The 26,785-nt window shown below is 41.6% G+C and overlaps 2 protein-coding genes across 6 annotated transcripts in view; both read right to left on the bottom strand.

The window, feature by feature from the left end:
* Positions 1-7,926: 7,926 nt before the first annotated feature.
* rps14 (ribosomal protein S14) lies at positions 7,927-11,760 on the bottom strand. 2 transcript variants are annotated; one of them, XM_033635615.2, is made up of 5 exons: positions 11,616-11,760; positions 10,082-10,233; positions 9,814-9,975; positions 8,378-8,454; positions 7,927-8,036 (listed from the first exon to the last, which is right to left on the bottom strand). In XM_033635615.2, exons 2-5 carry the CDS (start codon positions 10,228-10,230, stop codon positions 7,969-7,971), a joined length of 456 nt encoding a protein of 151 aa, XP_033491506.1. In that variant the 5' UTR covers positions 10,231-10,233; positions 11,616-11,760; the 3' UTR covers positions 7,927-7,968. The 2 variants fall into 2 exon arrangements, with proteins under 2 accessions (XP_033491506.1, XP_078028842.1); XM_078172716.1 differs by lacking the exon at positions 11,616-11,760 and adding an exon at positions 11,572-11,596.
* Positions 11,761-12,656: 896 nt separating this feature from the next.
* camk2a (calcium/calmodulin-dependent protein kinase II alpha) overlaps positions 12,657-26,785 on the bottom strand; it is a 65,278-nt gene continuing 51,149 nt past the window's right edge. For 2 of the 4 annotated variants that reach the window (XM_078172712.1, XM_033639396.2), the window contains 5 exons: positions 25,953-26,001; positions 24,672-24,747; positions 21,128-21,222; positions 20,796-21,034; positions 12,657-18,676 (listed from right to left, as the gene is read on the bottom strand). In XM_078172712.1, the coding sequence (XP_078028838.1) occupies positions 20,802-21,034; positions 21,128-21,222; positions 24,672-24,747; positions 25,953-26,001 (453 nt within the window). In that variant the 3' untranslated portion in view covers positions 12,657-18,676; positions 20,796-20,801. The remainder of the gene's footprint in view (positions 18,677-20,795; positions 21,035-21,127; positions 21,223-24,671; positions 24,748-25,952; positions 26,002-26,785) is intronic. The other 2 variants (XM_078172711.1, XM_033639403.2) reach the window with 1 other exon arrangement.

Here is a 26,785-nt window from a genome sequence, read left to right as displayed (position 1 = left end):
CCCATCTTCAAGAAAGGGGACCAGAGGGTGCGTTCCAACTATAGGGGGATCACACTCCTCAGCCTACCCGGTAAGGTCTACGCCAGGGTGCTGGAGAAGAGGGTCCAGTCGATAGTTGAACCTCAGATTGAGGAGGAGCAATGTGGTTTTCGTCCTGGACGCAGAACCGTGGACCAGCTCTTTACCCTCACCGGGGTGCTGGAGGGGGTATGGGAGTTCGCCCAACCAGTCCACATGTGTTTTGTGGATTTGGAGAAGGCTTACGACCGTGTCCCCAGGGGCATCCTGTGGGGGGTGCTCCAGGAGTATGGGGTTGGTCCCTGTACCGAAGGAGCACGAGTCTGGTTCGCGTGGCTGGCAGTAAGTCGGACCTGTTCCCGGTGAGGGTTGGACTCCGCCAGGGCTGCCCTTTGTCACCAGTTCTGTTCATAACTTTCATGGACAGAATTTCTAGGCGCAGCCGAGGGGTGGAGGGGGTCAGGTTTGGTGACAGGAGGATCTCGTCCCTGCTATTTGCGGATGATGTGGTCCTCCTAGCTCCATCGAACGCAGCCGAGTGTGAAGCGGCTGGGATGAGAATCAGCACCTCCAAGTCTGAGGCCATGGTCCTCAGCCGGAAAAGGGTGGATTGCCCACTCCAGGTCGGGGGGGAGGTCCTGCCTCAGGTGGAGGAGTTTAAGTATCTCGGGCTCTTGTTCACGAGTGAGGGTAGGATGGAGCGGGAGATTGACAGGTGGATTGGGGCAGCGTCAGCAGTGATGTGGACGCTTAACTGGTCCGTTGCGGTGAAAAGGGAGCTTAGCCAGAAAGCGAAGCTGTCGATTTACCGGTTGATCTACGTTCCAACCCTCACCTATGGTCACGAGCTCTGGGTAGTGACCGAAAGAATGAGATCGCGAGTACAAGCGGCCGAAATGAGTTTCCTCCGCAGGGTGGCTGGGCTCAGCCTTAGAGATAGGGTGAGGAGCTCGGTCATCCGGGAGGGACTCGGAGTAGAGCCGCTGCTCCTCCACATCGAGAGGAGCCAGTTGAGGTGGTTCGGGCATCTGGTAAGGATGCCTTCTGGACGCCTCCCTTGGGAGGTATTTCGGGCATGTCCATCTGGGAGGAGACCTCGGGGCCGCCCCAGGACACGCTGGAGGGATTACATAACCCGGCTGGCCTGGGAACGCCTCGGGGTTCCCTCGGAAGAGCTGAGGGAGGTGGCTGGGAAGAGGACTGTCTGGGCTTCTTTGCTGAGGCTGCTGCCCCCGCGACCCGGACCTGGATAAGCGGAGGACGACGAGACGAGACAAGATGAGGCTATACTAAGATGATTTTTCGCGATTTTGGACGACATGCTATACTATGACGATATTTCATGATTTTGGACGACATGCTATACTAGGATGATTTTTCACAATTTTGGACGACATGCTATACTATGGCGATATTTAATGATTTTGGATGACATACTATAATATGACTTTTTTTCACGATTTTAGACGACATGCTATACTATGACTTTTTCACGATTTTGGACGAAATGCTATACTATGAAAATTTTTCACGAGTTTGGACGACATACTATACTATGAGGAATTTTTATGATTTCGGACGACATGCTACAGTATGACGATATTTCATGATTTTGTACGACATGCTATACTACGACGAATTTTCATCATCGATATTTCTTGATTTTGGATGACATGCTATACTATGAAGACATTTCATGATTTGGGACGACATACCATACTACGAGGAGTTTTCATGATTTGGGATGACATGCTATACTATGATGATATTTCATGATTTCGGACGACATACTATACTACGAGGAGTTTTCATGATTTGGGACGACATGCTATACTATGAGGAATTTTCATGATTTTAGACGACATGCTATACTATGACGATATTTCATGATTTTGGACAACATGCTATACTAGGATGATTTTTCATGATTTGGGACGACATGCTATACTATGATGATATTTCATGATTTCGGACGACATGCCATACTATGATGATATTTCATGATTTTGGACGACATACTATACTACGAGGAGTTTTCATGATTTGGGATGACATACTATACTATGAGGAATTTTCATGATTTGGGACGACATGCTATACTATGACGATATTTCATGATTTCGGACGACATGCTATACTATGACGATATTTCATGATTTCGGACGACATGTTATACTATGAGGAATTTTCATGATTTTGGACGACATGCTATACTATGAGGAATTTTCATGATTTTAGACGACATGCTATACTATGACGATATTTCATGATTTTGGACGACATGCTATACTATGAGGAATTTTCATGATTTTAGATGACATGTTATACTATGAGGAATTTTCATGATTTGGGACGACATGCTATACTATGACGATATTTCATGATTTGGGACGACATGTTATACTATGAGGAATTTTCATGATTTTGGACGACATGCTATACTATGAGGAATTTTCATGATTTTAAATGACATGTTATACTATGAGGAATTTTCATGATTTGGGACGACATGCTATACTATGACGATATTTCATGATTTTGGACGACATACTATAATATGACTTTTTTTCACGATTTTAGACGACATGCTATACTATGACTTTTTTTTCATGATTTTTGATGACATACTATAATATGACTTTTTTTCACGATTTTAGACGACATGCTATACTATGAGGAATTTTCATGATTTTAGACGACATGCTATACTATGACGATATTTCACGATTTTGGACGAAATGCTATACTATGACTTTTTCACGATTTTGGACGAAATGCTATACTATGACGATTTTTCATTATTTTGGATGACATGCTATACTGTGACGATTTTTCATAATTTTGGACGACATGCTATACTATGACGATATTTCACGATTTTGGACAACATGCTATACTATGATGATATTTCATGATTTTGGACGACATGCTATACTATGACGATATTTCATGATTTTGGACAACATACTATACTATGACGATATTTCATGATTTTGGACGACATGCTATACTATGACGATATTTCATGATTTCGGACGACATACTATACTATGAGGAGTTTTCATGATTTTGGACGACATACTATACTATGAGGAGTTTTCATGATTTTAGACGACATACTATACTATGATGATATTTCATGATTTTGGACAACATACTATACTATGACGATATTTCATGATTTTGGACAACATACTATACTATGACGATATTTCATGATTTTGGACGACATGCTATACTATGACGATATTTCATGATTTCGGACGACATACTATACTATGAGGAGTTTTCATGATTTTGGATGACATGCTATACAATGAGGAATTTTCATGATTTTAGACGACATGCTATACTATGACGATATTTCATGATTTTGGACGACATACTATACTATGACGATATTTCATGATTTTGGACGACATGCTATACTATGACGATATTTCATGATTTTGGACGACATGCTATACTATGACGATATTTCATGATTTCGGACGACATGCTATACTATGAGGAGTTTTCATGATTTGGGATGACATGCTATACTATGAGGAATTTTCATGATTTGGGATGACATGCTATACTATGAGGAATTTTCATGATTTGGGATGACATGCTATACTATGAGGAATTTTCATGATTTTGGACGACATGCTATACTATGACGACATTTCATTTTTTCCAGATGTTGTCTTTACTCCACTCTGAACAGGAATCAGGGTATGAATGTGTCAGTGTGTATGGGCGGGGCTCTACCTGGCCTCACCTGTTAGTAGCACCTTTTGTATCTCCAGTGAAAAGAAGGATTCCCCCTTCAACTGCCAAGTTCTCCCAAAACAACAGGACAAATTTTTAGAGCCATTTAATTGCCAAAATGTTAAAGCTTCATATATTCCTGAGACTGACCAGAAACATCTCAACTGACCTAAAATATTCATCACAGTGGGTCAGTATTTATTCATTGTAGCAAATTCTTGTTTAAATATGATCCAGAAATATATTCTCCCTAAAAGTCACGTGACTCTGACAATATTGACACACGTGTTTAAAACTGTCCAACAACATTACAGAGTGTTAAACTGAAACCTCCTCAGTCTGCTGAGGGTGAATGATGATGACATGAGGACACTTGTTCGTCTGGCCCAATGTGTGTTCACTGAATGAGAGGGAGGACTTTTGTCTCTGCAGGATTCTTGACTTTGAGAAACGCCTGCTGACTCTTTTTTTAAAAACATTACTATATTATGACCTTTTTTTTAAAATGGTTTTTGACGACACACTGACTTTTCCTTAAAACATACTGTCCTATATGATATAGCTATATATAGATATATATCTATATATATATCTTTTTTGTTACTAAATACTCTCCAATAACTTTTTTACAAAACACTAAAACTTTGACAACACAGTGTACTGTCAGTTTTTTTTCTTTACCATACTATATGATGTCATTTTAAAAAACATACTTTACTCTCAGCTATGATTTTTTATGGCATACCATCCTGACGATGATGATGAAGAAAGATGCAAAGTGAACAAACACTGTAAGTTTCAAAGGATCAACAGAGACGTACAATGACGATGGAACAATTAGGAAACAACCTCAGAGTCGCAAAACTACCATAAAACCAGAGAGGCACGCAGTCACTGAGACACTAAATGTTCACAGAATTATAAAAATGCAAAATGACTTTAAAAAACTGGAGAAACAAAATAAGCACAGAGAGAAACGACGACATGTAAAACCATGTAAACACAGGAAACATAAAATGAGCTCAGAGACAAAACAAACTGACTCGTCGTCACATCATCAACATGTCCCTCAGACTTCAACCTTTACAAACAGGAAGTGGATCAGGAGGGGGGTCGTTAGATCTCACGTTGAGCTGCTGTTGAAACCGTCGAGCGACACAACGCTCCTACCCACAATCCACAGGGACAGACCCAGCTGCATGATGGGAAACTAAAGGGCAGGAGCAGCCCACAGACACATTAAATATCAGCGTAAAGGAGTGTCCTGCTGTTCATCGTCTCCTGAGTCAGAAGTGATGTCACTCAGTGTGTCGCTGCCCCCTGCTGGTCAACAGCATGAACTGCACCTTCAGGGGGTGGACACAATAATGTGAACACTGACAGCCATCAGTTGAGTTTGTGCCTCAGACTGTTTGTTCCACTTTAATGTTAACCCTCGATGGTACCTTGGTGCCCTCAGGCACATCTCCACAATGCAAGACTTTAACACAGAGGGAAGCCCATAGGGAACCAATAACAACGCTCTCATTTGTCACATGACTTTCAGGAAGCCATACTGAAACTCTTTCTTGCAGAATCCTTCTAAGGAAACAGTTTTGTAATTGTGCTTCACAAAAAGGGTCCAAAAAAATATTTCCACACGATAAGTGAGTAAATCTCAATTTATTTGCTAATTAAATAATGTCAACTTCTTAAAATGTAAATGTTGCCCTGAGGCAGCAATGTCCCATTATGGAATCACCATGGCAGCATGACAGTGTGTGTATAGATATATAAAATGTTCAAACTGTTCACCAGGATTTTGTTTTGATCTTTACAAATTAACGAAGACGAACGAAGTAAAGTTCAGCCTGACACTAGACTGTGGGTGGAGCGGATCTTCTGCACTCACTCATTGCTCTCGACAGAGGGAAGATGAAGTCGAGGTGAAGGCATGGACTGCAGCACCCACAGGAAAGGTCAGTACAGCTGGAATTCAAAGCTGAAGTTGCAGCTGGCCTTTGCAACGAGAGGAAGGTCCTGAGGAAGAGGGGAAGACCACCAAACAATGGAGACCTGGCTGAGAAGAAGCACAGACGCCCCACTTCACCAGTGACATCACCGCCTGTGCATCAGGACAACACTGACCTATTTGGGTGGAGAAAAAGGGGCGGAGCAAAAACCCTCGGTGTGAGATTAAAGTCGAAGTGCAGTGCACAAAGTGTGTGTGACACCTGACTAACATGATGTGAGGAGAGACACAGGACGGGACATGATGGATGTCTCTCTCTGTTTCTCTGTCTCTCTCTCTGTCTCTCTCTCTCTCTCTCTCTCTCTCTCTCTCTCTGTCTCATTGTGTCATATGGATTACTGTTAATTTATCATGCTGATCTGTTCTGTACGACATCTATTGCACGTCTGTCCGTCCTGGAAGAGGGATCCCTCCTCAGTTGCTCTTCCTGAGGTTTCTACCGTTTTTTTCCCTGTTAAAGGGTTTTTTGGGGAGTTTTTCCTGATCAGCTGTGAGGGTCATAAGGACAGAGGGATGTCGTATGCTGTAAAGCCCTGTGAGGCAAATTGTGATTTGTGATATTGGGCTTTATAAATAAAATTGATTGATTGATTGATTGATTGATTGAATTGAAAGTATTTGCACCGTCGTCCTGGTGAGAGTTACAGAGATTTTAAAATGGGTTACCTGCCAAGTATGGAACATTTTAAAAGTAGGATTGAGGACTATTTGAGTACTGAATGCACGTGTGCCGTTACTGAGCGCTGCTGGTGATTATACTGTCTTGAAGTGAACTGCCAACTGTTTTGTAACTGTTTGCTTCATGTTGTCTGTTTTAACCTGTTGTGTTTTTAGGGGAACTATTACGCTGCTGTGTTGGCCAGGACTCACTCGCAGAAGAGATTCTGAATGTCAATGGGACTATTTCCTGGTAATTTAAAGGTTAAAAGTTAAAAAAATATTAACGACTGTGAGCTGCAGAAAAAACGATCAACTTCTTCAGAGGAAAAACTAAAACCAGTTTCACACAGTTTATAAAGGAGTGGACGTGAGCCGGAGCGTCGGGGGTTAAAATGGCCAAAATAAATATTTCATTTGTTGTTAATTATTTCTAAAAATATGAGCCCGACAGTTTCCTGCGACATTGACCGACTGCAGTTTGATCAGTGTTTCATGACGTCAGTGTTTTGGTTTCTTTGGCGCCACCTTGTGGTGACTGTCAGTATCTGCACTGAAGAGGAAGTGACCTCATAGAGAAACAGGAAGCAGAGCTCATGACCTTTAACCTAAAGCTCCACTGAACAGCTTCACCTATTTATATTTGTTTATGTAGCAATTTATTAGAGTTGAGTCTTTGTGTTTGAAACAAAACTAAACGTTTGTTTTTGTTTCATGTCGTCAGATTCTGACAAACCTTTGACTGTAAACATCAGAAATATTTTCTCTGCGTCTTTTTACAGAAGTTCTTTAGCTCCTAAACATTTATTTACTTGTTTGTATTCTGTTGTTTACACTTTAACAAATTAAATATTTTCCTTCATTTAACGTCAAACCACCCGTCTGTTCTCTGGAGGAGACGTCACGTGACCTGCGGCGACAGCAGTGTCACTGATGACATCACTGATGACATCACTTTAATGATCTGAACGTCCGTAAATTCTTTTTATTAATTTTTGCTTCAAACATTTTAACTTTCATCAAATTAGAAACGAGTTTTAAGAAAAACTGCGACTCAGAAGTTTAAAGAAGTGATGTCTGATCATGTTTTTACTGATCAATAACTGATTAAACTTATTGATCACTGAAGTCTAACCCTCCAGTCTGAACAGAGACTGATATTTCTCCACTGATCACACTACTGATCAGATATACTGAGACTTCAGACTGATACTGATAAGTGATTACAGATCATTGATGAGTATTGATAAATGTGAACAGATCATTGATGAGTATTGATAAATGTGAACAGATTATTGATGAGTATTGATAAATGTGAACAGATTATTGATGAGTATTGATAAATGTGAACAGATTATTGATGAGTATTGATAAATGTGAACAGATCATTGATGAGTATTGATAAATGTGAACAGATTATTGATGAGTATTGATAAATGTGAACAGATTATTGATGAGCATTGATAAGTAAAGAGACTGAGACAAACTGACTTTAACCTTTTTTATTGTCAGAAAACGTGGGTACAGTTTTACAGACGGCGACCGCGGCGTCCGCCCTTCCTCCTGGTGGAGTCTGACGGGATCGGAGTGACGTCCTCTGGTCACATGAAGAAACACATGAAGAAGAAAGAGGAAGTCAGACACACGGGTGGAAACAGACAGTATGATATTTAACTTTACCTTGTTAGAAAATGAAATCAAATGTTTCCATAAGTTAGTTTGATGTAATAAAGAAAAACACTGTCTGTAATCTGATTACTTTACAATCTGATTACAAGCAGCCGTTTTAAATCTGAAACAGGTCATCAGCTGACAGAGTCTTTACATCACTAATATAAACTCTACTGTGACCTCATGTTCTGTCATCAGAGGATTTAACTGCAGCATCACTTCTATGAACACTGTGACATCACTGATCAGAGTCGGGGTCAGTCTCACCGATGCGTCCGATCTTCATGCCGGATCGAGCCAAAGCTCTGAGAGCAGACTGAGCTCCAGGACCTGGAGTCTTCGTCCTGAAACACACACACACACACACACACACAATCAATAACTTCATCATGACACACCTGATCTTATGAGGTCCACGGTCCAGACCTGACGAGTCTCTGACATGTGACGTATGACACGTGTCCTGTGACAGTTCTGTGTTTTCCAGACTCATCTCTAATAATCTGAGGTTTCAGTGACGATGACGAGCACAGCTTCACTTCTCACTGCCGTTAATTCAGAAGCAAGATGCAAGTTCAGGTCGTCACATTAATGTGTTCATCACAGTGTGACTGAAGTCGCACACACTGTTAGATTTGTGTTGTCTGTCATTAACATGACTCATTAATATTAACAATAACTTTAATAACAGTGATGAGCAGAGTTTCCAGGCGGAGCCTCAGCGAGGAGCGCTGCTCAGGATCTAATTACTTTAACAGATATTGTTCAAGTGCTGATTTTACTAAGAATTATGTTTTATTTTCACAGAGAAACAATGAAGACGAAGGTGAGATTTTTATTGGGCGTCTCTGCGGCGCCGCACTGACTCATTTTAACATCAAATCATCAGAGCCGTGTTTATGACATCAGAGCTGAGCCGCTAACCACAGGTTCAGTAACGAGTCACAAACTGACACGACGACGTGTTGGTTTAATCTGACAGGTCAGAGAGCAGACATTATCGCCACTGATCAAATGTTACAGGGCCTGTCATCGACTGGGGGCGGGGCTTAGCAGAGCGACAGCTGGTCAGGGTCGTGTCATGTGACCTCAGTGACGTTTCAGCCGTCAGAGCAGCTCCAGATTTTTAACGTGTGATTAAAGGAACAGATTTGACTCAACGTTTGAGAGATCCAAAACCCTCTGTCGTTCCAGACCGTTTCCAGGCCTGGAAAACTTGGAGACTACTTTTCAAGCCTTCAAGGTATTTCACGAGTGTACGAACCTGCAGGATGTCACAGTCCAGGTGAAGCAAACACACCTGTGTGGATGTACGTACACACACACACACACACACACACACACACACACACACACACACACACACACACACACACACACTCACACTCACTCTGAGCTGAAGGGTGTGTGTGTGTGTGTGTGGTAATGTTATATCGTAGGAGGAGTTAAGGACGACTCCAGACTTTTAGCCCCGCCAAAAAACTCCTGGACACACATGAACTCCACCATCTGATCAGTTTTTTGAACAAGTTTAAAATGAGTTGGTGTCAGCTGTGATCTGTGTGAACAAATCTGACTCAGTCAGACAGACAGACAGACAGACGGGTGTACAGCCAGACAGACGGGTGTGCAGACAGACAGACAGCCAGGTGTACAGACAGACAGACAGATGTACAGACAGACAGACAGACAGGTGAGTTTACCTGTTGCCCCCGGTGGCCCTCAGCTTGATGTGCAGTGCGGTGATCCCGAGCTCTTTGCAGCGCTGAGCGACGTCCTGAGCGGCCAACATGGCGGCGTACGGAGACGACTCGTCTCTGTCGGCCTTCACCTTCATCCCTCCGGTCACACGGCAGATCGTTTCCCTAGTGACACACCGACCAATCAGAAAACAGATACACCCATACTTCCTGTCATGCTCTGGGAGCCGATCAGTGAACCCACTGCACTGAGGAAGAGGAGGGCACTTACTTCCCGGAGAGGTCGGTGACGTGGACGAAGGTGTCGTTGAAGGAGGCGAAAATGTGACAGACTCCAAACACGTTTTCTCCTTCGGCCACCTGAGGACCCAGACTGATCACCTGCTCCTCCTTCTTCTCCTTCCCTTTACGAGGAGCCATCGTCTGAGGAAGAGGAGGAGGAAGAAGAGCTCGTCACACAGATGTTACAAACAGCAGGACGTTTGAATCCAACATGACAAATCTAACGGATATTAAGGTGCGATCAGATTTCTGCTCGCTGGATTAAAACTGTGTCGAACACCTGAAACTAGACACAGGTGACAGGAAATACTGATCCTCTCAGATAACTCAGTAAACTGACATCACCAGAGTGACATCACCAGAGTGACATCACCAGGGTTCACTCACATTTTCAACAACTTATTGAACTATTCTGTGACATTAAAATGCCTTTTCCTTCCCTCCTAACTCGACACTTTCACAGCACAAGAATCAACCTCATGTCAAATACAAATTTCAAATGGACATGTGATGTCACACACGGCGTCGCACAGCTGGAGCGACAGGAAATACATTGGCGTGAAGATTACCCACCCAACACCGCTGCAATAAGTTAACTTCACAAAACATTATTTCACAACTTTTCCAAAACTTTTTCCAGGTTTTCCAAGACCATGAGAATCCTGGATCTCTCACTCACTCACTCACTCACTCTCTCACACACACACACACACACACACACACACACACACACACACAGCAGCTCCAGTCCTGCAAAGCTCCGTCTGACACACATCCTTTTCAAAATAAAAGCTCATATTAAAACTTGCGGCTAATTTAGTTAGATTCAGATATGAGAGTTCACACAGCAGACATGTTGACCTACAAACTCTCAACTGTTTGCTGCACCTGTGTCTTCGATCACTGATCAGTTTTAAGTGATCAGATATGCACTCAGCTGTGTCCGGTAATGGAACCACAGTGTTCATATGGACACATGGTGGTTACAGCTGCGGCTAAGTGACGCCATGCTAACACAGACGCTCCCAAACGTCTCGTTCTCAACACGGAGAATTTAAACGTTGTGTTTTACATCAGATTGATCACCAATAACAGTTTCCACCTTTAACAAATCAATAAACTGCGCAGCAGGCAAACCTACAGTCGCCATGCTAACGTTAGCCTGTTAGCTTCTACCCAACAGCGGACCGTAGCGTCTCACCTGAGCTCTTCTCACCTGGTTTATTTCTACGGTAAACACGTCACTCTGCGGACCTTTAATATTTCATATAATTATTAATATAAGTCTGGTTTCCCGCTCCTCAGAGCTAAAATGGCGACGTGTTGCAGCGGCTCGCCGACAGACAGACCGGACAGAAACACGGAGAAAAACGGCTAAAAGCTAAAGTCAGGATTCACTCAGAGAAACAATTTAAGCGCGAACACAAAGTGTGTCCATCCCAGAATAAGTGCAGACACCAAAACTGATCGGATGCTCACCTGAAAACCAGATTTAAGAAGGATTAACCGGAGAGAGAACTCACCTCTGTGTGTCTCTAAACCAAGCAGAAACAAGAAAGGAAAGAACTTCCGCTTCCGGGGACAAAGTTGAGGCTCTGCAGCGCGGGAACGAGCTGCTGCTGCCGCCACGTGGTCACAACAGGAACTGAGATATCTATGTAAATGTCTCCACGGGAAACACGTGTTGTTTATTTTATTTGTTTATTCTAAACATTTCCATCCATAGAATCTCTACAGGAAACATTTTATTGTATTTCAATTTATATCGTTTTATTTTATTTTGAGATATTTGTATAAATAATATTTACTCCACAGGTAACAGGTTTTATTTTTTTATTTATTATTTTTCTTTGTTTATTCTAGATATTTACATCTATACAGGAAACACATTTTATTTATTTATCCTTATTTGTTTAATCTAGATATTTATTTTATACAGTTATTTATAGAATATATAGTTTAATAATTATAATAATCATTCATATTATTTGAAGATTATATTCTACTATCTGTATTTTTCTGTTTAATTCAGGTATATCTATAATATACAACATACTATTTACATATCATAAATACTTTAATCATATTTCTTTTTAAATGTATATATTTATAATTCAGTATATGTTAAATAATATTGGTATATAAAATACTTTATATTTAGATATGTTTACATTAAATTTACTTTATAAATACAAATTGAAAAAATATAATGAAACCATTGTTTTTATTTTAATGATTATTTATTTTCTCATTAATGTCTTTATTTCTTTTAACATATAGTTTCTCTTTTCTCTTTATTATTTAGATGTTAAAACGTCCTTGTGTGATTTATATTTGTCACAATATTTATATCATCTCAAATCTTTGTTTCTATAATTCTCTTCCTGTCAGTTCACGTCTCTGTGTACATGTGGCAAGTGACGCTGTCTCACCTGACTCAGTCCTCTGTCCTCATGCAGCACTGAGAGTCTTGTTAGTGTGACGCTGCTGTTTTGGATGAAACAATAAAGTTTTCAAAGTTTGAAGAAGGTGAAAAAAAAAAACGGACCAATGAGAAGGCAGCGTTTGACCACCTCAGTTTATTTACAGGAACACTTTGAACACGATGCAGAAGAAGAAGAAGAAGAGAAATACTCCAAAAAACTACAAAAGAAAAAAAGATTTAAAAACACACACACACACACACACACACTCAGTCTGTCTCTCTCTCTCTCTCTCACTCACTCACACTCACACTCACACACACACACACACACACACACACACAGTTACACACTGAGCATGCAGCATTGGAGTCCAGTTAATACAGTACAGTACAATATCCATCATAGTAGAAAAAGCTGAGTGGAGCCGATTATTGATTGTTGATTATTGATTATTGATTCTGCAGAGCGTGAACATGGTGGACGGGAAACAGCCAGGACAGAAATGAAAACATACATGTTTATTGTTTGTTTGTTTGTTTATGAATTGTTTGTTTTCATTTCTGTGTGTGGAAGGAAACAAACAAACGATCATTAAACTCAACGAGCTTCAGGCCGATAACGAACCTTTCATCTGATCAAAGCGTTAATCAATTAATGATGTCACAGATTTCTGACTGAATACATGTTCCATGAATAAATACTGTCTGTAATATTGCCTTTTCTGTAAACTCCCCAGACACTGTTGAGAGTCTGGTTTGTACCTGAGTTCATGTTCGCTTCATGAAACAAAGATCAGTTTACGTTCTGTCGACATGTTCAACGTCTTCGATTAAATATCTTTACATTTTATCTTAAAAATAAACTGATATAAAACACATTTCATGTTTCACTCCTGCAGACACAGAGGCCTCACATTAAATATAACTGAACACGTCATATTACAAATGATGGAATTTAAATATACGTGTTTTCTTAAATCCTCAGAATATTGTTCAGGAACCTGAGTTTGTGTCTGCAGGTCAGATTTCTGATGAATGTGTTGCTTTAATGACACAAAGAGAAGTTTCTATTGTGTATTTACACACATATCAAACACAAGGGTTTAAAGCTGACTGATATGTTTCATAGATTAAATATTTTAAAAGTATGGTGACCCTTTTTATACACAAAATAAGACCTTTTTAATAAAAGTAAAAGAGATTTTTAAATATGTGACGTTGTAGATTTGAACTGTTTAAAACAAATTATAATAATGAAATTCAAAGTTGAAATGAACAGTTAAATAAATAAAAATAATCTGAGATGTTTTCTTCAATATATTGTAGAGTTTCGTTGGTGGCTCACATTTGCACGGACATTTTGTGGTTAGCTCGTGAGCTAATGTTAGCATAGCGCAGATAATAACACATGTTATTACATTGATTACATCATAATGATTATAAGACAGCTGAAAGCTTTGGTTTCAGTCATGTAGCCCAGATTTATGAGAAATAGTTTGTTAGCACTGTTAGCTTCATTAACATTCCTAACTGTAACACATGCATGCTGTTAGCCACAAATTAGCACGTTAGCTTGTTGAATAGCTGTGGCCAGAGGAGCAGCTAATGAATGCTAACGATGCTAACAGTTTCCCTCCTCCTGCTGTTTCCCGTGGCGTGGATCAGAGAAGCTTCCTGCAGGTGTTTTTAGCTTCACCTGAAAGAGACGAAACGTTTCAGTGCGTCTGAACGAATCGTCTCTGCTTCGGTTGGATGGAGATAAATATATACGCAGCAGCCACCGAACAGCTGGTAAAAACATTAGAATAACAAGTGAAATCTGCTTTAGGATGAATTCTTCAGTTTCAAGCAAAAACACCTAAAAAAGACGTCAGATATTTCCTCGGAAAGAGTTCCTCCAGCACGAATAAATAAAACTTTGAAAAGGTCAAAGTGGAGTTTGTTGCTTTAGAAAACACACACTAGAAAACAGCCATTCACTCTGCAGGCGCCATTTGGAGTCCCGACTGTCTTCACACTTTGTAAGTGTTGAGGAGGCTGAAACTGGGCCGTGAGTCAGGTCGGTATTATTAGTCTGAAAGTCTCTACACACAGCACAGCGTCAAACAGGCCCAGAGACAACTTTATAATATTCACATTAATGTTTGATGACGTGCAGCAGGTCATAGAGGCCAATGCCTGTTTGGGCTCCACATCAGATGAAGACAATGACGTCTCCTCATTTTAAAATCCCTGAAAACTTGAACAGACTCTGGTGACAGTTTGTTTGCTGCAAAAGTCGTAATGACAGGAAGTGTTCGGCGGCATGTTGCATCAGCTGTACCTAAGTTCTCTATGAACGTACAGATCAAAGTTGACTCTACACGATTCGTCAGTTTGATCGTGAAGCTGCAGCCGTGTTTTGTTGCACCACAGAGACAAACGGTTTATCTGAGCTCCTCTGGTGTAAAGTCCAAACTGACCAAAACACTGTCACTGAACATGATGTGTCACTTCCTGTGGCCAATCAGAGGCGAGCACGACTCTAACAGCTAAAACCAGTGAACGCTAATCAACCAAATATCAGAGAGAAGGTTCTGACATAAGGACAACGACCCGACGTTAACCTGCAGCTGCAGCAGAGTCATAACGGTGACGTCCAGTCGTTAACGGCAGCCTGACGAACCTGTGACATCATAACAAACACATAATGACGACCTGCAGCCGGGGTCGTCTATATTAGAAAAGATGTTCTAAATCACTAATTACATTCTACGAGTTAGAAATGTTCTACATTTGAAGTAAGTTAAAAAATCACATTCTAGATTTGAAATTACGTTTAAAATAGAAATGACATTCTGAGTAACAAACATTACGAATACTTCAGAGAATATGAATGAGATGAGACATGATGCTCTAAATTACATTCTGAGTCACAAATGACGTTTTATGTTGTAAATGACGTTCTCAGATAGAGATTATGTTTAAAGTTAAAAGCGATGTTCTAAGTTACAGATTACATTCCAAGTCAGAAAATTTGTTCTAAGATAGAAATGTCGTTCGAGGTTTAACGTGATGTTCAAACTGCTGTGTTGGAGCTTCTGTAGAGCCGCTGCAGCCCAGAGCAGGTCAGGACGTCAGCTGACCTTTGACCTGACATTCAGCCTCCTCTCTTCTCTGAGTGCATCCTGAGCTGGGACGCCAAATGGCACTGAGATGTGGAGTAAATTAAAGGTTAGCGGCGCTGTGGCGAACACATTCAGCGGTTGCTAAGGGAACTGGTGTCACACGCTATAATGCACATCATACTGAGAAAATGATAAAGCTAATAATACACAACGTGTTCTCTACAGACGGCGAGCACTGCATGTCTGATCCAACATTAAAAAGCTCTTCAATATACAAACGCCATAGATCCATAATAATAATAATCATAATTATGTGATAGTAATAATCTGATTGTACAAAGTTCTACATTCTCCCGACGGTAAAAAGCAGCTTGAAGCCTCCGAGACGAACACAACGGGTCAAAGAATAGAATAGTCGCAGAATATCAAAGATGGCACCGCTGGCGTTTTGTTAGCTCACGGCTAGCAGACACCATAGCTCCCGGTGAGGAATGCTAACAAAGCTAACAAGTCCCAGTCAAGTCACCGGAAAACAAAATGGCAGCCGCGAACGCCAAAACGCAGCGGAGACCAAAGCGGGAAACACAAAACACAAAGTCAAGTCCTGCATGCAGAAAATCACATCGTCTGTACAGAAAGTAAACGCCGGCGCAGAGGAGGAAGAAACACGCTGTCTGCTCATGACGTCCTAAAACCTCACATCTCCGGGTAAATAACAGGAACACTGCAAGAGGGCGGGGCCACATCTCACCTCACTATCCAAAGGCTGACACGCCAACGCCACAGTCAGAGTGTCCTGATGTACGGAGGCTCAGAGGAAACAAAAAGCACCAGCAGCTTAATTAAATATACATCAATTAAAACATTAAATTTATTTGACTGAATCTGTTTAAATATAAACTTTTCATTTTTAAACCTGATGTTTCATCGTGGTCACTATCACAGATATAATGATATAAATATATTTGTTTTCATAGACAGTTGTTGTTGTTGACACTTTTCAGTGATGTTCAAAATGTTTTGTTACTGTTAAACACTCGTCTCAATAAAGTTGTTTATTTTCTGTCAATAATCAAATCAACATCTGCAAAATCTGGAATTAAAGAACTGGAGTTTTGTTTTTCTCTAAAAACAAAGTTAGTCTTAAAAATCCAGTAATTCGTAATAAGTCACATTGTTTTTACATTTTATGTTAATTTAAACTCTCGGCTCGTCTCTTATTTTGTCCCCTGTGAGCCTCCGTACAGATGAGTGTAATATGGCCGTCCCGGTGACAGATGACGTGATTGTGACAGTGACTCTGATTGGTCACTGCTTTTATTTACTTCAGTTCTTAAAACAATCAGGAGTCCGTTTGTTGAGCCAGACGTCATTCTGCATCCCCACGGAGACCGATCATGTGATCATGTGATCATGTGATCATGTGACGTACGGAGGTCCAGAGACAACGCGTAGAGTTACAGCTCAGCAACTTTAAACGTTTTAAACTCTAATTAGATTTAACTTTATTTATGATTTAGGCATTAAAACAAAATCAGGGCACGTCATCTGTCCTCCTCATGTTTCCTTCCTTCCTTCCTTCCTTCCTCTCACAGATCTTTTAAATCTAAAACATGTTGTAAAGTTTATTCTGCTAACGAAGCCTAGAGTGGTGCGCAGGCAGCAGACAGACAGCTCGTTAGGGAACCTCGTTAAGGCCCTCCTCATTAGGACACCTGTGTGTGTGGGGGGTGGGGGGGGGGGGAGGGGGGGGGTGTAGGCGTGGCTGTTCATGGAAGATCGCAGGTCGGAGAGCGCTGGAAGCCTGTGGAGCTCTCCGAGCCCGATGGAAGCAGAGAGATGAACATCCAAACCTCGTTTCCTGAACCGCTCGTTAGAATTATATTAAATATAAAACATTAAATTTCACCTGTGTGAAGACTTTACGACTCAGACGCGTCAGGTTCTCGTCGCTTATTAGACCCAATTATCAGAATTAATTACATAAATACAGATATTTTCATGTCGGGCAGTAAAATGTGTCGTTTGTTTATTTATTTTTTATTATCAATTAACAGGAAGTAAAAATAAACAAATCTGTTCTTTAATCAGCTGGTTCACGTCAGTGACGATGAGATAATGGGTCTAATAACGATCAGTAACCATGACGACACCCAGACTGTGTATACAGTTATAATTTTACTCTCTATAGTTATTATCACTGTCAGGTGGAAACCTCGTATCTCCAGAATTTATCAGGTTTTCATTTTAATAGAATCATCGAAGAATAAAAATCAATCAGTGACGCTTCGTTAACAACTAAACTTATTCTGTAATTAATTCCACTTATAACCCTCTTAACTGACAAAGAACCCATTAAGAAGCCCTTAATTAATCTTAACAAATTTACAACACTGTAACGAAGGTACGTTTAATTAAAGGGGTTAATTACAATGTTTTAATTCAAAATATTAATATATGAAGTCATGATTCATCGTGTTCATTTAAAAGCTCGTCATATATAAATATCTTCATGAATTCACCTCAAATAAAAATGATTCAACCTGCAACATTATTTTAATATGATTAAAAACCCTTAATTAATACAGATGAACTTTTAAAAACCCTTAAAACATTCAGGTCCATTGATGTATTCGATAATCTGATAAATATCTCATTACTGGTTATTAATAAGTCTCACGTTTATGAACGATGTTAATGAGGTTATCATGAGGTGATTTCAGGAGATAATTAAGATATAATTAAAAATTAATTAAGAGCTAATTAAGAGGTATTTAAAGGAGTCAGATGTGAAGGAGGCGTCGCTCCTGTCCCTCATCCTGACAGAGGAGATAAGAGGTTTCCACACGTTATTACACTCTGTGCAGCTGAAATCCAAAGGAGCTGAGAAGAGGAAGCTGATTGGTTGATTGTGCAGTTCACTGCTCTGTGGCCCCGCCCCTCGTCTCCTCTCAAACTTCCTGTCTGGTGTCACACGCCTGGCCTGCTGTCAATCAATCAGTTGTCAAGGCGACGGTGGCCCCATCAAAGACCCGCCCACTCTGGAATTTAGCTGGAAGGACAGAAGAAGACGACCCGTCAACAAACAAACAAAATATTTATTAAAACATGCCTGAATGTAGCGATCTGACGCGTCGCCACAGAGGTGCTGTTTGTTTAAGTAACAGAACGAAGCTACAACACGAGAACAAGGTGAAGTTATGGCTTGTTACAACCTGGTCTCACTTAAAAGTCATCGACAACTGGCGCTTGGGCCGTGACTTCCAGGCACCAACAAAACAAGCCGTCCTTAAACATCAGCATGATACATGGCTTGTTGCTGTTATAGTTTAATGGCGTTCTGCAGCGTTGGGGGAAACAGGGCGGGACAACAATGAAAGTTAAAGCGGCAGTCCGAGTGGGGAGGGAGGGCTGTTGGGTCCAACAACCACTGACTTTCACCCAGGAGGCCGGTGTTCACTTCCTGTAAGATTGTAAAGCCACATCCTGTTCTTTTTTCCTAAACGTAACCACGTGTGTGTGTTGGCTAAATGTAAACACGTGTGTGTGTTGGCTGAACGTAACCACATGTGTGTGTGTTGGCTAAATGTAACCATGTGTGTGTGTTGGCTAAATGTAACCATGTGTGTGTGTTGGCTAAACGTAACCACGTGTGTGTGTCGGCTAAATGTAACCATGTGTGTGTGTTGGCTAAATGTAACCACGTGTGTGTGTGTTGGCTAAACGTAACCACGTGTGTGTGTTGGCTAAACGTAACCATGTGTGTGTGTTGGCTAAACGTAACCACGTGTGTGTGTGTTGGCTAAACGTAACCGTGTGTGTGTCGGCTAAATGTAACCATGTGTGTGTGTTGGCTAAATGTAACCACGTGTGTGTGTGTTGGCTAAACGTAACCACGTGTGTGTGTGTGTTAGCTAAACGTAACTAAGTGTGTGTGTTGGCTAAACGTAACCACGTGTGTGTGTGTTGGCTAAACGTAACCACGTGTGTGTGTGTGTGTGTGTGTGTGTGTTGGCTAAACGTAACCACGTGTGTGTGTGTGTGTGTGTGTGTGTGTTGGCTAAACGTAACCGTGTGTGTGTGTGTGTTGGCTAAACGTAACCACGTGTGTGTGTGTTGGCTAAACATAACCACGTGTGTGTGTTGGCTAAACGTAACCACGTGTGTGTGTTGGCCAAACGTAACCACGTGTGTGTGTGTGTTGGCTAAACGTAACCATGTGTGTGTATGTGTTGGCTAAACGTAACCACGTGTGTGTGTGTTGGCTAAACGTAACCACGTGTGTGTGTTGGCTAAACGTAACCACGTGTGTGTGTTGGCTAAACGTAACCACGCGCGTGTGTTGGCTAAACGTAACCACGTGTGTGTGTGTTGGCTAAACGTAACCACGTGTGTGTGTGTTGGCTAAACGTAACCACGCATGTGTGTTGGCTAAACGTAACCACGTGTGTGTGTTGGCTAAACGTAACCACGCGCGTGTGTTGGCTAAACGTAACCACGTGTGTGTGTTGGCTAAACGTAACCACATGTTGTGAAGGTGAGTGGAAACTTTTGTAGAGCCAATAGTGTGTTGCAGGGATGATGTTTTTCTGAAGTTAGCGTCGCCATGGTTATCTCGTCAAACAGCATCCGGGATTTTTCTACTGAATTTTGGATTATTGCGGACAATAAACTCGGTGACAAACAAATATTTCTGATCCTGACAGGTTTTGCTCAGTAAGATAAAAAGCTACATTAGGCCGTAAACAAACTACACCACAGTCACATGACCTAACGTCATCGCCACAGCGAGGCTGTAACATCATGTTTGACGTGATGGCATTCTGTAGTCTCATCTTGTCACAGACACATAAAGCTGTAAATTGACTGTGGGGTATTTACTGACGTCTCCTCAGCTTGGGTTAACACCAGGGAACAGGAAGTGCTAACATGCTAACATGCTAACTCACTCCTCCAAGCGATTGTGAACGCAAGGCTAACGTTATTTTTACAGCGACAATTTAAAATATATATTTAGCAGTCTCCGTCTGTAAAACGTACAGCTGAGAGTCTGGGACTCGCATATGTGCACGTCTAAAAAGGCGACTCTCTGGCTCTGCAGGGAGATGTCTCTCGTTTTAACTGTCCTCTGACCTCTGACCTGTCTGATGGTGATCAAACTGACCTCTGACCTGTTCTTACTTGCTGAGCGTGGAGGGGGAGCCTGAGCGGTGGAAATGCACGATCTGCCACTTCCCGTCGCGGCGGTGCCACACCCTGGTCTCCTCTGATTGGGCGGTGCGAGGCGTCCCGTTGGCGTCGATGTACTGTGTCACTCTGATGTAAGCAATGCAGGCGGCCTCGTCCCCGACCAGGTGGATGTGAGGGTTCAGGATGGTGGTGTGGACCGGTTTACTGTTCTTAGACCACACTGAGGACACACAGACATAGCAGACACGTGTTAGAGTAACGTATACGACCATAACAAAACCGTCAGTCACACAGGAAGTTTAGTTCAGCTCACAGTTTTCAAAATAAAAGCGGTGGAAGTCCAGGCCTTCAACCAGATTCCCCAACGCCTCGGGCTCGAACGCCGTCACAGCCGGGTCACACATTTTACTGAGAGGACAGACAGTTACAGTCAGGACAGATTTTTCACAATAAGAGTGCTACAGTGATCAACGTTAGTCTGTAAATGATCGTCCACATGATAACGATAATGACGTGTCCACACTGATCTACAGTGGACGACAATACAAAGTGCTAACATGCTAACATGCTAACTCATGTTGCTGCAGTGAGAGGTTAGTAATATTTTATCTCATATTGGCATCATTGACATACAACGTGTCTGTTGAGCCGTATTTTCTCTGAAATGTAAAATATTTTCACTCTGCTGATGTATTCCGGAGTAAATGACGTTATCCTCATCATCTTTCTCTCGGCTGCTTGTCACTATCTGCCTGGGGCTGTTTAACAGCGGCACATGCTGTGTCTCAAATCACGTACTTCTGTACTTACATTTAATATTTTGAGTGCATAAGTGCATTCACACTCATAGATATTTACACATAGAGGCTGCACCCTGGCTTGTGGGCTGCGTCAATACCGCCGCCATCTTGCCTAGGTGCTCTGACCGGTTCAGACCCGTGTCAGACTCGGCAAAAATGCCACATTTTTGCTCTGCATTTGGGTGTACGAATGAAAGAAGTGTTAAAACCAAGCAGAAGGGAATAACATTCCACAGGTAAGAAGTTGTTTTACAATATTTTACTGTTACGAACATGTTTAATGAGATATATATCTCAAAAAGTGATCCTTCTTTTAAGCTAATCAAGTAAAGTAACTGTCCTGATCTGGTCCTAATGCCAAATTAAGCTAACGCTATGTCACACAACTTAAAGAAAAAAGGTTAACATTTATATAATATTACTTATAAAATTATGATGCTTTGTCAAACAGCTATGTCGGCGTATGTGTTATTCCAAATTGTCAACTATCTGTTTCATGGCACCAACCTGACATAACGCAGTATAACATTAGTAGTTAACTTGTGGCCTGAATTGTAACTACAAATTATGTGGAACTGCGTTTTTCTGACACACTTATTTTGTGTGTAGTTTCCCAAAAAACACAGATAGGAGACGGGCATGGGTAGCAGCAGTGAGGAGAAAGGACTTTGTCCCGAGTGACTCCTCAGTCATCTGCAGCTGTCACTTCAGACCTGAGGACTTCGACAGGACTGGGCAGACTGTCTGTTTAAGGGACAGAGTGACTCCTTCTGTATTATATTTTTGTAAATATGACCTAATAATGTAAACAGTTCTGTGTCCAGGCTCCCATGAGCACTGTGGTGTTATACATATGAGATTAAAGCAAAATGTTGTGTAAACATGCAGCTCTAAGTCATTTATTTTCACTTGTACAAAACCAACATTTGTTAATCAGAATGTGTAACTACACTGCAGCTCGGCACAGCCCTGCTGATACACTATTTTTTGCACATTGTGTGAAATGTGAATAAACATTTATAATCAAAATTAATAATTAAATGACATCATGGTGGGCATTGTACATCTAGTAAGAAAAAAAGAATATTTATTACATGGGGAAAGTTTAGTTTAAATGTGTTGTAGAACTATTACTGTTACTTTATCTACATAAGATCAAATATTTTGGTATGAAAAGCTGCATTTTGTATTTAACCAAGTATCCTGTATCATAACTACATGTCTGACAATTGTAACAAACCAAACCGCATGAAAATCGGTTGAGAATTCAGCGAGTAATGATGATTTTAATCATAAATAATCTCCTGCCTTAATAGATGTATGCATTAGGCAGCGCGGCGCCACCTGGGCAAGATGGCGGCTGCGTTGACGTATCGCTCCAATGAGGAGTGCCGTTGAATGCGGCATCTACGTATATATATATCTATGGTTCACACTGAGAGGTATGGAAAATGCAGTGCACTATGAGTACCTGGATGGTGCACTTAAAACGGTCAAGAAGTTGAGTGTGGAACTATGGACACTTCTCGCCCTCAATGGTTGCCATCTTGGCTACGTAGCGGAAGGGGAGGGACCACAGGAAATGGCGGCCGAGGACTGTGCGACCGTGAATGTCGCTGCATTGTACAAATACATGTGTTTTTTGCACTAAGCACCACTATACTGCTGTCAGGTATAAAGGCTCATTTATGCTCCCTTTAAGTACGAAAATGTATACGTCTGTTTCAAACGATGTTACCGTCACTGCCCACATACTTCCATGCGCCCTTTACGTTGGCATGGGTGTTAACCAATATATCCACCAGGGGGCAGCCCAGAGTCAAAAGTTTATGACAACAACAAACTCAGAAACAAACATGGCGACTGTGGAGGAGATATTGATAATGTGCCTCTTGCATAAAAGACAAAAACAGAGGCAGCGTTGTAGGAGGCGGTGGTCGGTGAGGCCGTTAAATACATCGTGACTGGAGGACGGAGAATTCTTTTCTCTAGTACTGACGATGAGAGAAACTGAATTGTTATTTCTTCTTCGTGTCTCACTAGAGCTACGTATCGGGTAGTGACAGCAACACTGCCCCCACGGTTCCCGGTGGTACTGCTCCGTTTGGCCCGTATCCATAAGCTTTATGGAAACGTGCAGAAATACGGAGGAAATGAACGCAGAGCACGGACAGAAGGCTGCGTTTGTATCCGGATCCGTATTTAACGTTGAGCATAAATGAGCCTTAAGCCAGCAGTGTGTTTATTGGGTTAATTTAGCAGTCTGTAATGATTTGGTACCACAAATGATAACGAATGCTAATGCTAGTTTGCTAACTAGCTAATTTGCGGTCATCATTTCCGGTGAGTGCACAACGGCCGTGTTTGGTTTGAGACAACGAAATTCGCTCACTACGCCAATAAGAACATAGTGCACATAGTATACTACATGGAAGTGTGCTAACAGAAGTTTGTGATTTGAGACACAGTGACAGAGAATTTCAAAATAAAGGTTTACACTAAAGATGATGATACAGATCATTACTTTCACTTTGCATTGATGATATTAAATAGTTGATCATCAAGTTGTTACACTGATCAAGATCAATGGATTGTTACACCCAGAGTAAAAAAGGATGCACGATAATATCGACATATCAGTATCGGCCGATATCGGCTTTAAAATGACTGATCAGAATTGGCCAACATGACTTTTCTTATTTTGCACAATTTACAGGCACTGAACAGTGTTTCATGTCTCCATCTGCTGATGGGCCGTCACCATCACAGTCTGTGTGTATAATATGTGAATTCACTACAGAAGAGACTTGATGATGATCACTGACATCAGGAGGGAGAAAGGAGGATATATCGATATCTGTACCGGTTATTACAGATCAGCATATCGGCAACAAATACAATATCATGCATCTCTAGTAGTAAACAGTGGCACCAAGGACAACTCCTCTGTTCACCTGAGTTAAAACAATTACAGTCATTTTTATCGTTCTGGTTGTGGTCGGATCTTTAAACAGGAAGGGACTTTCACAATAAGAGCCTCATCAGTGTGTTACATACGTGTAGCTCTCAAAGTCTCCATTGCTGATCGCCTCGATGAGCTGCTCTGTGACTTTGATGATGTCCTGTTTTCTCACTGATGGACAGACAGACAGACAGACAGACAGGTTATTATCATAGTTGAAACGTCTGTATTTCCTGGGTCTAGACGTTTGGATCTGCCCACTCCACTGAGTTTAAGCTGACAGCTTCTGGTCTGACATTGTGACGTCAAACAGCTGCTTCACAGTTAAAATTAAAAAAACAACACATAGCAGTGTGGTGGGAGTCAGGCAGCCAATCAGCCCCATGGGCGGGACCAATGCTGTCATCAGGCTGTTGTCAGGTGGTGCATCAGGACCTGCTGCTGTCGAGGCTGTTCTACGTCAGCATGTCTGCTCATTATCGTCTCATATCATATTTTATTTTTACTTCGCTCTGCTCCATCCACCAAACAGCTCCGACAACTGTCACATAACAAGCAAGCTCCGCCTTTTCAGTGCACCACAGGTGTACGCTGGCGTGTTAATGGTGTGGAGCCACTCGGGCGGATATGTTGGTCTCTTGTGAGTTAGAGCAAAACACTCAGTCCATTTCCATGACATCAGAGGAAATGGACTTATTTAAAATCTCTGTAAACATGTCAGTGTGAGTGAAATGGTCCTGCAGTGAATGTGTCACAGTGGGACTAACACACCCAGATCATGTGACTCCTGCATGTATACAGTCAATCAGACCCAAACTGGCCGAGGCGCTCTGAGCATGCTCCACAGTTTCCGCCCCGGGCTTTGACCCGGAAGTCCAATAGCATTAAATGTGTAAGAGAAGAAGAAGCCGGTAACAACATGGAGAAATCTACATCCAGAGCCGTGACTTTTTGGATGCACCAAATGTACAGAGCTGTAAAGTTGTCCACCATGGTAGCAGTTAGCTGCTAGCTAACCGTAGCTAACTTGTTTGTCCATTGTTTGGTCTGTGACGCAATAGGTCAACAGGAAAAAGGTCCAATACTAACAAGCTGAAAGGGGGCATATCTCCACCTATCGTAGAGGAGTCGCACATACTTGGCTCAATAAATGGATTCCCCTCCCGTGCTTGTATACTGGGACAAGGACAGTAGGCCAGTTAGATGTCCTCGTCCAGCTGGGACTGTAGAAACACTTCACTGTTACCATGGAAACATACTGAGTGTCTCAGTGAAGATGGAAACAGAGTGAAACAAGTTCTGTTTGAATCGGCCTGTCAATCATCACTGTGTGTGTGTGTGTGTGTGTGTGTGTGTGTGTGTGTGTGTGTGTGTACCTCTGGTATCTTCATCCTCGATGGTGGTGTTTGTGCTCTCAGATGATTCCTACAACAACAACAAAGATCAGCTCATTCAGCCACAGTCTCTGTCAGTGCCGGCATTTGATTGGCTGTTAGACCTCAACAAGGCGGGTCTTATCTAATGAGTTGGAGAATCAAAACAAAATCAAACCTGCTAATGTCACGTAAAGTTATCAATAAAATTAAAGGGACAGTTGAGAGTTTTGCAGTGTGGTTGTGTGAGGCACTGATCCACAGTCAGAGTGTTTCCTACAGCAGACGTCAGTCAGCTGGTGGAGTCTGACATGAAGCTCAGTGACATCCTGCTGTGGGCGGAGTCAGCAACAAGACGTATTTTAACCACCTAAAAAAGTCTAGTTTAAGTGTTTGATATATTTAGATTATGTTCACAGCTTTACCTTAATGTCAGCCTGTTTGAGCCTCGTCACAGTCACCAGACTCCATTGAGAAAAACAGTGATTTAACATCAGTGAACATGGAGCTGCTGGTCGACTGCTGCCTCCATCTGTTAGTGTGTTTGTGTCACTGTGTGACTTTGGTGAATCTAAATTAACCCTTTAAACACAGTGTGCGCATCCCTCACACTGGGTGCTTTTATTGTGTCACACACTGATAATTCCCACACGCAAACGGCAACAAATATGTTCCAAATATGTGGGTGTGTGTTATAACGGAGTGTGTCACATGACACTGTGAGACAACACACACCTGATGATACACAGGACAGTGCTAAGTTATAGTCACTAATATATAGTCAGTAATAATAATAACAATAATAATAATACTAATAACAATAATAATAACAATAA

The sequence above is a fragment of the Epinephelus lanceolatus genome, chromosome 11, assembly GCF_041903045.1.
Source record: "Epinephelus lanceolatus isolate andai-2023 chromosome 11, ASM4190304v1, whole genome shotgun sequence".
In the NCBI taxonomy this organism is placed as follows: Eukaryota; Metazoa; Chordata; class Actinopteri; order Perciformes; family Serranidae; genus Epinephelus; species Epinephelus lanceolatus.
The sequence above is the reverse complement of the archived record's forward strand: the minus strand, read 5'-3'. Positions and strand labels throughout refer to the sequence as shown.